The sequence below is a fragment of the Cataglyphis hispanica genome, chromosome 16 (assembly GCF_021464435.1).
Source record: "Cataglyphis hispanica isolate Lineage 1 chromosome 16, ULB_Chis1_1.0, whole genome shotgun sequence".
In the NCBI taxonomy this organism is placed as follows: Eukaryota; Metazoa; Arthropoda; class Insecta; order Hymenoptera; family Formicidae; genus Cataglyphis; species Cataglyphis hispanica.
The window spans coordinates 2,989,988-3,003,088 of NC_065969.1; the positions used below are offsets into that span (position 1 = coordinate 2,989,988).

The 13,101-nt window shown below is 36.8% G+C and overlaps 1 protein-coding gene across 6 annotated transcripts in view; it reads right to left on the minus strand.

Moving 5' to 3' along the window:
• The window catches only part of LOC126855505 (serine/threonine-protein phosphatase 4 regulatory subunit 1-like), a 124,161-nt gene that overhangs the window by 92,708 nt on the left and 18,352 nt on the right, over nt 1-13,101 (minus strand). For 5 of the 6 annotated variants that reach the window (XM_050603222.1, XM_050603224.1, XM_050603221.1 and 2 more), the window contains exon 2: nt 6,879-7,056. In XM_050603222.1, coding sequence (XP_050459179.1) covers nt 6,879-7,054 — 176 coding nt within the window. In that variant the 5' untranslated portion in view covers nt 7,055-7,056. Of the gene's footprint in view, nt 1-6,878; nt 7,057-9,075; nt 9,147-13,101 lie in introns of those variants that run through there. The other variant, XM_050603223.1, reaches the window with a different exon arrangement.

The window sequence follows — 13,101 nt, forward strand, 5'->3', positions numbered from 1 at the left end:
AATTTATTTTATATAAAACTCGAATGTTTTAATCGATATTGAAAAAACACCCGGCCCTGCCGGGACCAGAAGAGACGAACGGGACAGACACAAAGCGAGAAGTTGCACGAGAGAGCAAAGACCTAAAAGCCGGCTGCTGCCGGTGACGCGACTGTTTTCGTAGCTGTTTCCGTTAGCGCTACCCTCGCCGCAGCTTCCTCTTCGTTAACCTCGTCGATTCCTTAATCCTCCCCCCCCCTCCCTCTTAGCGCATCACATGGAAGAAATAGTCGCGCGCATTTTTCTCAAGATCTTCTTCCGATTATATTTTACAATACAATTCTGAGCACATGTAAACCTTATCAAAAATTTCTTTTAAACTAAATGTAATTTAACTAAATGTAATTTAAACCATTTAATTTTCATTTTTGCACATAACAGTTTCATTTGTAAATAAAACAACGGTATTCGTTTACTTTTATAAAGTACAAGCCGAATAACGGTTAATGTTTACGCATACACGCAAAATTTGCACGAAGGAACGCGGACCCAGCAATGAGCAAATAAGCGATAATCGACGAGAATGCGTTATTAAAAGTTTACCAGCTTGCGTTTTCTACGTTATCGTGGCACCGTTAATGAGCCAAGGGACCCTTAATGGCCATTTTCCGTGGCAGATGTAAAGGCCAATAATATCGTCATATTAAACAACGCTGCTCGTCTCGCGATAGTTCTGAGGTGTTATTAACGTATGACAATGTTCCGATTAAAGGTATGGAGATGCGGGGAAAAAAAAGAACGCGGCTAGAAGATGAGGCGAAACGACCAGAAAGTAAAAAGAACGAGACCAGCAGATGGTCGAAGACCTCGACCAGCTTCGATCTTACGATTTTTTTTTTTCGAGATCCTCTCAATAAAAAATAATTATAGATCACTGGCATTTCGTCTGCATTTTCTTCAATTTTCCAATCAATCGCGTGATTCGAAAAGGAGCTTTGAAAGGAGCATTTGCTCTCCTTTTTCTATTTGCGATTTCTGAAAAGGCAATCCCTCGCAACGTCGTTTCATTGTACGGGCGCGACATGCGATATAGACGAACAACTATTTTTCACGCATCACGATCCATCGTAAATACGCATTATTTGCGCATGCAACATATTGACATAGTATGCAACGTTTATCGTGCTAGAAAATTCGCAGCGGCCAATGTGCTCCGTTTCGTTGCTTTACGTCGCGCAATATCATGCAATCCCGTGGTGCTAGGTTAAAGGTGACGTTACCGAGTCGTAACCCCTTTTCACAATCCTTAAAAAAGACTTAAAGTCTTATCAAAGCATAAAATCGTAGACCATGCCAAAGAATTAATCTATTATCGATAATTAATCGTAAATCCATCCCATGTAAACGTCATAATTATGACAGATGCTTATTTTTGCTAATTGAAGCACTGGACACCGATGTTATAAACGATAAAATTGCATGAGTAATATAAAGCAGTGATTTCTTGGAACTCTGTAAATAACGAGCGCTTGTAATATCATTTCCATCTCGTTTCTCGAAATCAACTGCATTATTTCTGTAATGAATAAATTCGTGCGACAATATATTATAAATAAATAAATAAATAAACGAATGTGTGTGCGACGTTCTGTAATGGATAATCGTCAATTTTTCATCGGGCAACGATGTTGCAAATGAAAAGCGGGAGCGAGCAGCAATCAGCAGCGAGCGCAGAAAAAGCAAAAGCGAGGGGGTGACGATCGGAAAATCGTGCCATCTGGCCGAAAGCTGTGTTCACACCGAACAATGTCCGTATTATCTGTTCTACGCAGCGGCAATGAAAGGCCCGACATGGCAAATATTCGACGACCAGTCGAATCGACCCAGTAGTCATCGTCGAACCGAATTTCGACGCTTCTCGCTCACATCGCTAACAGCGCAAATCGAGTTCGAGCATGGCGTGCACGTTAGAGGATAATCTGCGATAAAGGACTGTATCGTGTGGCGTATATACTGACGATTTACAATAAAATTAGAATTTCGACGCCCGCGTGCAACGAATAAAGTCTAGCGATATTTCTTATAGCACAGTTTTATAACGCGATTTTTCTTTTTTCTTTTTTTATATGGAGAAAAAAATTACTCGAGCATAATCCTTCGTAAATTGTACGAGAGAGGGATTGATAGATATATGTATATATAAAGTTAAATAAATACAAAAGTCCTGCGCTCGATTTTAAATTTACATAAGTGACTTTTACGTAACTTACGGATTCATAGGGGATGAGAGCTCCAAAGCTCTCTGGCAAGCTATTGAATTTCAATAACCAAAGAGCGAAAATAAGTTTCATTTCGTCTCCCTAATAGCGCTGTTAAAATAAAATTGTGTAAATGATAAGAAAACGTTTAAAAGATTAGAGAGAATAAAAAAAGGAAAATGCAAAAATATCAAGATAACTGAGTGAAAGTATTTAGTTGTTGCATATAAAAAGCGTAACATATTTTTTTATTCTTTTATCCCTTTTAACTTTAAACTTCTTATTACATACATAAAAAATATTATTTTGCAATTAGATACTTCTCGCAGAATTATTAATATAAAAATGAATTAATAGAAAATTGAAAAATCTTGGTAATCTATTAATCGTCTTTTTTAGTTTTTTCAATGGAAAAGAAAATTTCTAAATTTATCTACCGTGCTATCTAGACAAACAATAATCCTGATGTAGGAAAGGAGCAGATGTTGTAATAAATATAGCGAAAAAGAAGGAGCCTAGACACGATGGAAAGGGAGCGAGAGCGTACAGCAGGAAGTGAGAAATGTGTCGAAATACTAGAACTCGTTAAAGTATCTCGCGCCCACACGCTTCGGTCCACTTTCGGCGACGAGTCGCGTCGTCCTCATCACTATCGTCGTCGTCGTCGCCGTCGTCGTTGTCGTTGTCTAGACTCCTTGCAGACATGACCTAAGGCCCGGATTAATTTTAGCAGTATTTTGTTTCGTCTGCCGGTCGATGTCGTGCACACCGACACGACGGCGTACCGCATCCGGACAAACCCGTCGTGCCGGCCCCGACGTCCCTCTCTAACTCGTTCGGTATTCCGAAATATTTCCCATGCACGCATGACGTGCGTATCACGGAACTGCGTCGCGACGCCGAAAGTGTTAGCCGATAATAATGACTCCACTCGCCCGTCACCAATTCTCACTTCTCGGAACACGGGGGATCGCCAGGTCGTCCCGATATTGCAAATTAGTTGGGCTGAACGAATGGCGTAACGCATTAACAACGTATATGAGAACAAAGAATCTTGTGCGTTCCACGTTTAGCGATAAATTTAGCTTAGCTTAGAACGACGAATTTTACTCGTGTCATCTGATGTATATAATCGAGGTAAACACAGAGTTAAAGTCAAACGATCGCGTCAAGCGACGCGAATAAAGATCAAAGTGTCAGAAAGATGTGCTCTCGCGCGCTCAACAAGCTTTCAGAATAAAGAGATATTACCATGGGGTTTAAGGAATAACTGAACGTTCAGCTATGTCAAAAGTTAATAAATCTCATACATTTTAAGATTCAGGAATTGCACAAAAAAAAAAACACACTTTTAATCTTTTAAAACATAAAATTAGTAATTAATTTATAAGCTAAAGCTAAAGATTTGCCCTGTAAAATATAATTTAACCTTCAAATTGTAAATTATTATCTTATATTGAACTAACTTTTTTATAGTGACCACAATTTTAACTGTACGACACAAAGATTCATAAAAATAAAATTTTAATTCTACGGAGCACTTTAAATCACAAATTAATTATTTTTATATTTTAAAAATGCTAAACAAATGCTTTATATACAAAATGTTAAATTCATGAATCTCGAAATGTATTAAATTTATTAATTTTTGACATAACACTGATTCGTCCAGTTTCTCTTTTTTATTGCCTCGCCATTAATTCTTATTATACACGAATATTATACATAAAAACAAATTTAATATTTAATTTAATAAAAATGTATTTCACGGTAACAAAGTGTGTATGCAGCCACATTCCTCCTTCATCGTGAACACGTGAGAACACTCGGTTTCCACGTTCTCCCGGGCTCATTTACACCGGAAGAAACTACACGGTTACACGTGGAATCCCGTAAGCGCGTAATTCGCGCACGTTGTCCCTAACCGTGGGTAATCGGAAACCGTCTGAGAACGTGTGAGTGGTTACGAAACACGCTTTTAATTACACGCTGCAGAATACTAGAGCAATCGGCGACACGCAACTACGAGAAATATCTTATTTCTGTCGACTCGAAGACAAGTTTAGTCTAATCAATTTATATCGACAAATATTATCGAGGGGCTATAAATATATTTCGAAATAAAAAAATGTATAAAAGAAATATATTGTGTACATATCTTCAAATGTATAAATCTTTTAATTTGTTAGATTAATTTTAAAAACTCGTAAAATTTATTTTGTTTTAGATGCTATAAAAAGATTACAAATTTCGAGGACAAACGCACAAACTACCTGGATCTCTCGAAATATCTTACGCATCCTTTCGCGGAAGGCTCGATTATATTCGATCGCGTATGCTAATGTTCTTAGTACGGCATCTCGTGCATCGGCTACAATTTGCAAAAAAAAAAAAAAGAAAAGAAAAAGCAACGGCAGTTTTAACGACGACTGGGGCGGCACGCTATTTCCGCTTTTTGCCTAGGTCCACTTAACCGCAAGGCGAATCGAAAATCCTTCTACCGTAAAAGATTTATATTTTTCCTGCAGTTACGCGTAATAATTCCTGGAATTTTTAATAAGGGCACCAAGATTTTTATCGCAATAATTCAGCCAGTAAAATACTTGAAGATTTAAGATGAAACACTGAACACATTATTCACTCGGAATATTATTCTTTTCTAGTGAAAATATTCACATGAAAATATTCACGTACATTTTTCACAATGTGTCGATTGTAAAATACAATCACTTCTTTGTCGATTATTTCTAAGAAAATCTTGTAAAAATGCTATAAGAATTTACATACATCCATTTATGAGACTACTTAAAAATAAAATACGAAATAAAAGATATGTCAAAAAAAAGTGTATATATGTTCATAATTTCCGTGCCACTCCAAAATAAAAGGAATTATTTAGTGGCTTTTTACTTGTCTGGCACTTATACCCTTCTTTACATTAACTCTTCAATATTACAATGATAACGGTGACCTCGTGTATTTGCGAGAGCACAGGAGCGTATGCTTGTTTCAAAGTTCGCTCATCCGAGACGCGTCCGAATGTCCCGAACGAAGACAAATGAAGAAAACGAAAGAGCGAGAAAGGGAGAGAGAGAGAGAGAGAGACAGATAGGGGAAGGGACGTTACAAAGGATACCGCAAAGAGAAGGAAGGGAGGCAGGGGGTGAGAGGGTGCGGACAGTCGCGCACGTACAAGAGAGAGAGAGAGAGAGAGAGAGAGAAAGAGAAGGAGAGAGAGAGGCCGGATGACGTTGACCTCAAACGAGGCGCCCGGCAGTTGAAACGGCGCAGGAAGGGAGGACGCGACGCCGCGCGCCGCGACGCTGACGCACCGCGTATATTTGGCCGGTCCCCGCACTCGCAACGTCCGAATCGTATACGCAGCACCGGCTTCCTCTCTTCTTTTTCCTCCTCTCGGTAATAGGTAGATAGAGATAGATAATACCGTTTCGAGAGTGAGTACTGTCTGTGCGCGATACGAGCCGTCTGGCGGCAGAAGAGTACGGGACTGAAAATAGGTATTTCGAGAAATTTGGGAAAAGTACGGCGTTCCTAAACAAGAGAGAGAGAGAGAGAGAGAGAGAGAGAGAGAGAGAGAGAGAGAGAGAGAGAGAGAGAGTTCGTTAAACTCTCTTGGCGGCGGAAACTTGGAAAAGGGCGAAACGATTCTCTCGAACACGCATTACGCACGATTTCGTTAGAATCTCCTTTATACAAATGTCGCGTTATGTATTTTGTTTTTCGGTGCTCACGTGGGGATGAACTTTCGTTAGAAAAATTTTTGGATATTTTTTAGACGAAATATTGCGTCTTCAACTAATTTCTATTCAAATAATAATTTTTAGGGGTCCGTTTCAAGAAAAAAAAAATTATTTAAGAAACTATTTTTTATACACCCGGCCACTACTTGAAAGTTTTACTTATAAGTCTGACTAAATAATTTAAGAATTGTAGTTTAATGAGTATGAGACATGCAAATATTATTTTTTAATCACATGTATAATCATCTATTATATATTACATTTTTTATTCTGAGACTAATCGGACAGAATGAGATTTAATCAATGTCTAATTAATGTAGTAATAAAATTCTGTATATACATTAATAATGATAATAATCTATCTACCTATATATTATTCTGTGTATTTCTCCTGAGTATTTTACTTATGCTATAATCAAATATATAAAAACATACTGTAAATATTTCCAGCTTTAAAAGGAACTACTAGATCAGCATCGAGTGAATTATTTAATATGTAATTGAGAGAGATCAAGTGGGTAAAAGCGCAAAATAATGACGGGCAAAGCGAAAGGTAGAAATGCTGATATTACATAGCGACACTTCAGCTCAATCTTCTTGCGCTATGCGTTTTAAAGATTAATCGGCAGCGATCTCTCGCACGATGTACGACGTTATCGTACTCTTGGCTTATCCATGCGAATATCACGATCGCTGAGAGGAAGCTCTGTGTCTTCGTGTAAATGTCTGTCTTAGATGCTCAGTTATACGGCCAATACTTGTATTTTTCCGTATATAATGTGAGAGGTTTGCCAAAGCGAGAAGGATGTAAAGTAGATACGACATAGATGGCGGAATTTTAATAAACGGGCGATAACAAGAATGCGCGCCAATTACTCACCGGTTGAAGCTAGTTTCCGAGGTGGCGTGTTGCTGCAGCCGGCTGATCTGAAAGAGCTGCTCATCTCCTCCGCCCTCGTCACCTCCGCCGCCGCCCCCAACACAGTCCCAAACTTCGCTCGATTCGTCGCATCTCTCATTACTGTCATTGACCTCCTCGTCGTCCTCCGCTTCCATCCCTGCACATTCGATAAATCCAGAATTAGTAATAACACGTCATGGAAAATATCTTATCGCGAATAGAGATAGTAATTATTGCTACAATGTACTACATTAAATCTTTTAGCAAGGAAAACATCTGACTCTCGTAAATATCCGAGAATATCTTTTACAATATACAATATGTCACGGGCTAAATCTGTTAGATTTGTCATCGAATTAGGATTAGTTAGCTTGGCGGGCGCATGTGTCCAAAAATAAAAACTGTAATTAGAATCTTAATGAGCTCAGATTCTTATGCTGGGTGAATATAATTTCTACGCTTAATTGTAATTATGCAAAGACAACGTATTATCCTAAGTTGAATTCAAAATTATAGTTTTTTCATTTTTTGAAAAATAAATATATAAATTTCCTGAAGATAAATTCCTGGGAGCAATAAAAAAATCTGTCGAAAGAACGCTAAGTTTGTAACAAATCGTTCGCATTGACCTCGACAGAATGACCGAATCGATCATAGACAGATCGTGTGCACGTCTTCCGCCCCGTAATTCGATTTCTTTTTGTCCCACGAAAGAACGAAGCGACGGGGGAGGAGGAGTCGGTGAATGTAACAAGTACGATGGCAGCGACAGGTGGTGCGATAGCAGTGAAGAAACGATTCAAAGGAAAAGATATCACGAACATCTCTCCGAGACTTTGAACGAGCTCGTCCTTACTTACTTACATTAGATCTCTTCGCTTTTCCTCGATTCCTGCTTCATTTCGCCTGTTCTACGATCTTCCCGTTTAATGCGGACTTTTTTTTTTTTATATTTATCTAGAGAAGTACGAAAGGCAATGAATCAAAGATAAACAATAATTGTTTGTCTGTAATTATTGGTATCCCATATTTCTTTAAAAATCTCTCATCTTAAAATGATATCTTTAATAAATAAATAAATATGCGCTAAGTTTTAAAGTAAAATTTAATTAGATTATTTTAAAACTTTTTTACTTATGTTTTATATATTTTTTGTATGTGAAATTACATAATAATAAAAAGGAGATGCATTGTAGTCATGCTTTTATTACTTTTAATAAAATACTTGTCAATCATACGAGAATAATTTCAATAAATTACCTATGATCTGATACTTATAAATAAAGAAATGAATGTTGCATTGTAATGAAACGATTGTCATAAAGACTATATTTGTAATATCAAAAGAAATTCGCTAGAATACAGGTTTTAAATTTAAAATGGTTATAGCAGACCAAAATGGTCCCTCCCTTAAATGAGTAATAATCACATGATTCACCTCAATTTCGTTTACAATGTGTTTCACCGAAATATGAATTACTTTTACAGCAATTGAAGCAACCCTTTCCTTCTTACAATATCCTTAAACGCACACGAATCGTCTCACTGTGAATTATAAGATCGAAAAAGAAAATGCAAACAAAAAAAATCGAATTTAATATAAAAAAGGAAAAAGGATCAATGTATCAATTTCTCCATTTGAAAATTTTATTCGTTCGATTATAAGCTTTTTTATCGCAAGGTCAAATAGGAGAAGAAAATCGTGTTATAAATATTCACTCTCTTTAAAACAATCTCTTTCGTATTGTCTTTTGGTATATTTGATATATTAATTCTCTCATTGTCAAGTGAAAAATAAAACTGCCTCCAAAAATTCGTTTAAATTACGTTCAACGTCTCACATACCATAAACATTTTTTTCTATACACAACGACACAAGATAGGAAACGTTTCTTTGGCATTCCTATTTTTCCTTTTGCAAAATTAACTTTATCCACGACTTATTCCGTCAAATTCCATCAAACAATCATTTATTTCTGTCAATAATTATGTGTAAATAAACTGGCAAAAAGACGCTTGCTCGTAAATAAAGGAATAAAAAAATATAAAAGAAAATTACGTAATTGTGGAAGATTATTTCGAATGTGAGACAGACTATTTCACTATATAGTGATATATTCGTGCGTCGATTAGAAAATACAATTTTTGTAATAATTAGCAGCAGTTAAAATATTACCGTTATAAACAGTTCCGAGGAGTTCCCAAACTGTATTTTTGTACTGATTATATCTTTCTATTTCAAGAGGTCGATGAAAACTGACAACTGAGTATACGCGGTATCATAATAAGTACGGACAATGTCATGTAAACAATTTCTCTTATATAAACATCTTATACGATAGATACAATAACAAGCGTCAACAATACACATAGTCAACGTACATGCTATTTTCATTTTCAAAATTATTTGTCTGCACTAATCGTAGGAGAGATCTATCTATATATTTTGTTTTCTCGCACATTTGTTGCACGATATTTGACACGCATAATAAATGTTTATTTATATAAAATGTATTTTAATATTATTTTATTAGATTATAAAGTGTAAGTAACATTAATTTTTTAAAGTGTTACAAGAAATAAAATTTTCAATAAATATATAAATTATTATGAAATTTTTCTGCTACAAAATAATGTTCATTTCTGATTGGAAAACTTATATGATAAAAATCTCTCTCGATTCATACATTGTTTTTAATTGTTCGCATTTTTATGTTCGAATTTTTGTAAATATTTGGTGCAAATTTATTTCTTTAAATATTATTTTATAAATATATCCAAAACATTGTGTTTTTAATGTAAATTTAATGTAAGTTAAATGTAAGTTTAATGGATTTAGATGACAGTTTATAAAGTTAGAACAATGATTCTTTACAATGACGCGCGTCTTCATTTATACAAAATACTACATACAGCTTCGAAATCTAAGAAATTGTCATTTTCCCGTAAAACCGTGTATAGTCAATGCGTAGGAAACCGGAGCCACCACCTTATGCGCTATCACGCTTTCTCTCTATCTGTCTCTCTCTCTCTCTCTCTCTCTCTCTAGATTTCCCTCTCTCCTGCGACCTTCGGAAAGTTCTCTCCCCTTTGCTCCATTCGTATTAGGCGCCACGATTGGGCGCCAAATGACGGCGACCACGACTATGAGGGGTGCCGCTACCAGAGGGATGAAGATCGCGGCACGCGAAGGGTGAGGAAAGGGGAGATTGGGGAGGATAAAGCAGGAGAATGAAAGAGAGAAAGTACGAGGGAGAAAGAGAGAGGTCGATGGGGAAAAGGGGGATGAACGGAAGGGAACGAGAAAGACGGGGGATGTGTGGAGAGAGCAGAGGGGCGTGGCAAGATGAATGATCGCAAGACGCGGGAGTATTGATCTCGGGAACTGTACTCTCTCTCAGCGGAGTCTCTATCTTTCTCTCTCTCTCTCTCTTTCTCCTCGAATCCTCTCTTCTTCGTATATACGGTATACCTCCCCTCGCCTACCGCGATCTCCTCTCTTTCGCCCTTGCTTCGTGCGTTCTATCTCGAGTTCTCTCTCCCGAGGCTTCGCACCCCTATACCGGGGGTTGGGTGCCACGGTGGTTGGGTTCAGGGTCATGCGTGCGCCCATCTTCCTCTTTCTCTTACTCTCTCGCTCACTTCTCTATCTCTATCTCTTTCCGTCCGTCCGTCCGTCCTTCCTTCCTTCCTCCGGCGAGGGAGAGGTCGTCCCCGTCTGGATCGAAGCCGAAGAACCTGAGGAAGATCCTTCTCTCGCCTCGATATATTCAGACTGCCTACCGGCGACCAGTTCCATGGCCATCTAAGTCTACGACATCTTCGTTTAGTAACGAAATACACAGTCTTTCGCTATGTACTTACATCCGCAAAATAGTAATTTTTTTCAAATATCAGAAATCCCGAGAGAAATTATTATAAAAAAACTTAAGAACCGTTAATACAGTTTTATAGTTATTCATATTACATAAATCTAATAATATGGATTATATCACAAAAAAATACTTTAGTTCATTATTAATTCAAATAATTAATCATTATATGTTTTAAGTTAATTCGTTATATTTTTTAAGAAACGACAAATGTAATTTAATTTAATTATCGAGAAAAAAATGCACGCATAAAATCTAAAAAAAAATGCTTGACAATATCGTGTTTGCATTACCGTAGAAATAATGTTATTATGATTACAGTGAATATATAAATTAATAAAAAAAATTAATAAAAATTGATTTCGTACAAAGCATCGCATATTGTGAACTGTCATAAGATGAATTAATGCAGTCATTGCTATTCGTTGTTAGTAATAACCGAAGCACGGGGTAAACGAAGAATGAGTCCGACAAACGTGACAGTTTCACGAAAAGTAATTACTGCCCTCTTATTCTGCAGTTATTATTACGATGAAACCCGCATACGAAAGGAAGTCATCCACCGAGCACCTTCATTATTTTTATAAAACGTAGAAATGTAGCTCAAGGATGTAGATTAATATTTTCTCCGTAGTTGAGCGCTTTGTAATGGAGATGGCATTTTATCGAACCGGTGATTACCATTTTAATTACAATCTTGTCATGTCATGCGACACGAGCAATGATCCGGCTTTTACAATTTTCAGACTTTTCTATGAAAAAATAAACTCTCGTGTGTGTGTATATATATATCACAAATTTTCGGTAAATGATTTAAATACAGAGATTAAAACTAAATATAATTTCCAACTATTCAAGTCAAAATAACAATCGATAGAAAAAAATCGTATCCACCTTACTCCAATTATGTTTCCACTATCGTCACGAAATAAAAAGTTTATTTTCATATATTATTAAAATCTTATTTAATTGCGGATATGATCTTAGTTTTAACTTAAAAACAATTTCTGTAAAATCGCCTTCAAGTAAAAAAAAAAAAAAATCAAGTCTGATTTTATTAAATTATATCGAAATTTAAAATAAGCGTGTACCAAAAGTTGCGACGAGTTATGATATGATATTTCTACTTGATCGAGTATTCGGGAGCATATTTCCGGAAAAATTGTTGAAGGAAGTAGCTTAGCATTACATTACGATGTGGGCATTTCTTCCTCGCATGATTCGTGATTACCCGTGAAGGCATATAATCAGGAAGTGCGCGGCAAATATTTCTTTTCCGCAGCGACGCACGATACTCAATGGGTGTCGCCACAATGTATCGTAATGACAGGTGGATACCAAGTACGAGGATAATCATAGGTTAAACGAAGAGCGGACAGTTGGCGAGCGAAAGTCTCCTCTCTCGCGCGAAGAGTGAAGTAGGTACTTCGCATCGCGTTCTTTCCGCTGAAAAGCTCATATATGTACGAAGGTATCGATGCGATAGCACGATGGTAGGACATTTATTATTCAGACAACGTAGATCCTATACTTTCTATCTCTTTCTCTCTTTCTGCATCGGCAAATGATAAAATGAAGTCACTTTTGTAGCTACACTCGCGAATACTGACGACTGTAAGTCGTCATCGACAACGAGCTCGTGCGTTGACTTATGTCAATTTAGAAAAGAAGGTTTTTAGATCGTGGAGCTGCATGACTTATTCACGCGAGTCGCGTCGTAGCTCGTTGGTTATACCAGCAAGGTGCCTAATGTCCTTATATTAACTGTGTATAGGAGATAAACGTGTATTTTACGAGGCATGTCAAGATACGTAGCGGTAGACACAATTATATTAGACGGCACGTGCGCATTCAAATGTACTTTTCTTTTTCGCATGCGGTGAGTAAAACTTTTTACGCGATTATGTGTGCAAATTACAGGCGATTCCATCGTACGATCAGAATCGTGCTAATTGCTACAAGTTTGCGGTGGAGGGGGTCTCATTTATGCAATATTAATTGCATTCCGACAGTAGAGTCGTGACGTCAATCATCGCCATTCCGGTTGATCGAATTTCACGGTAACATCTATATATGCGATATTAATATCATTTCTAGAGACACGCTTAATCTTCTATTCGGAAAATATTGTGTGGCGAAAGGAATAGATTGGAAAAGATCCGATATACACCCATTCGTCATAAAAAAGGGAAGACAATTATATAAAATTAATTTTGTTTAAACACCTGACGATTTTAACAAAAAAGTTGACAATATGGGAAAACTCAAATTATAAATTTTATAATCACATGTAAAACTAAATTTAGTTAATAGAAAAATTAGAACTATTT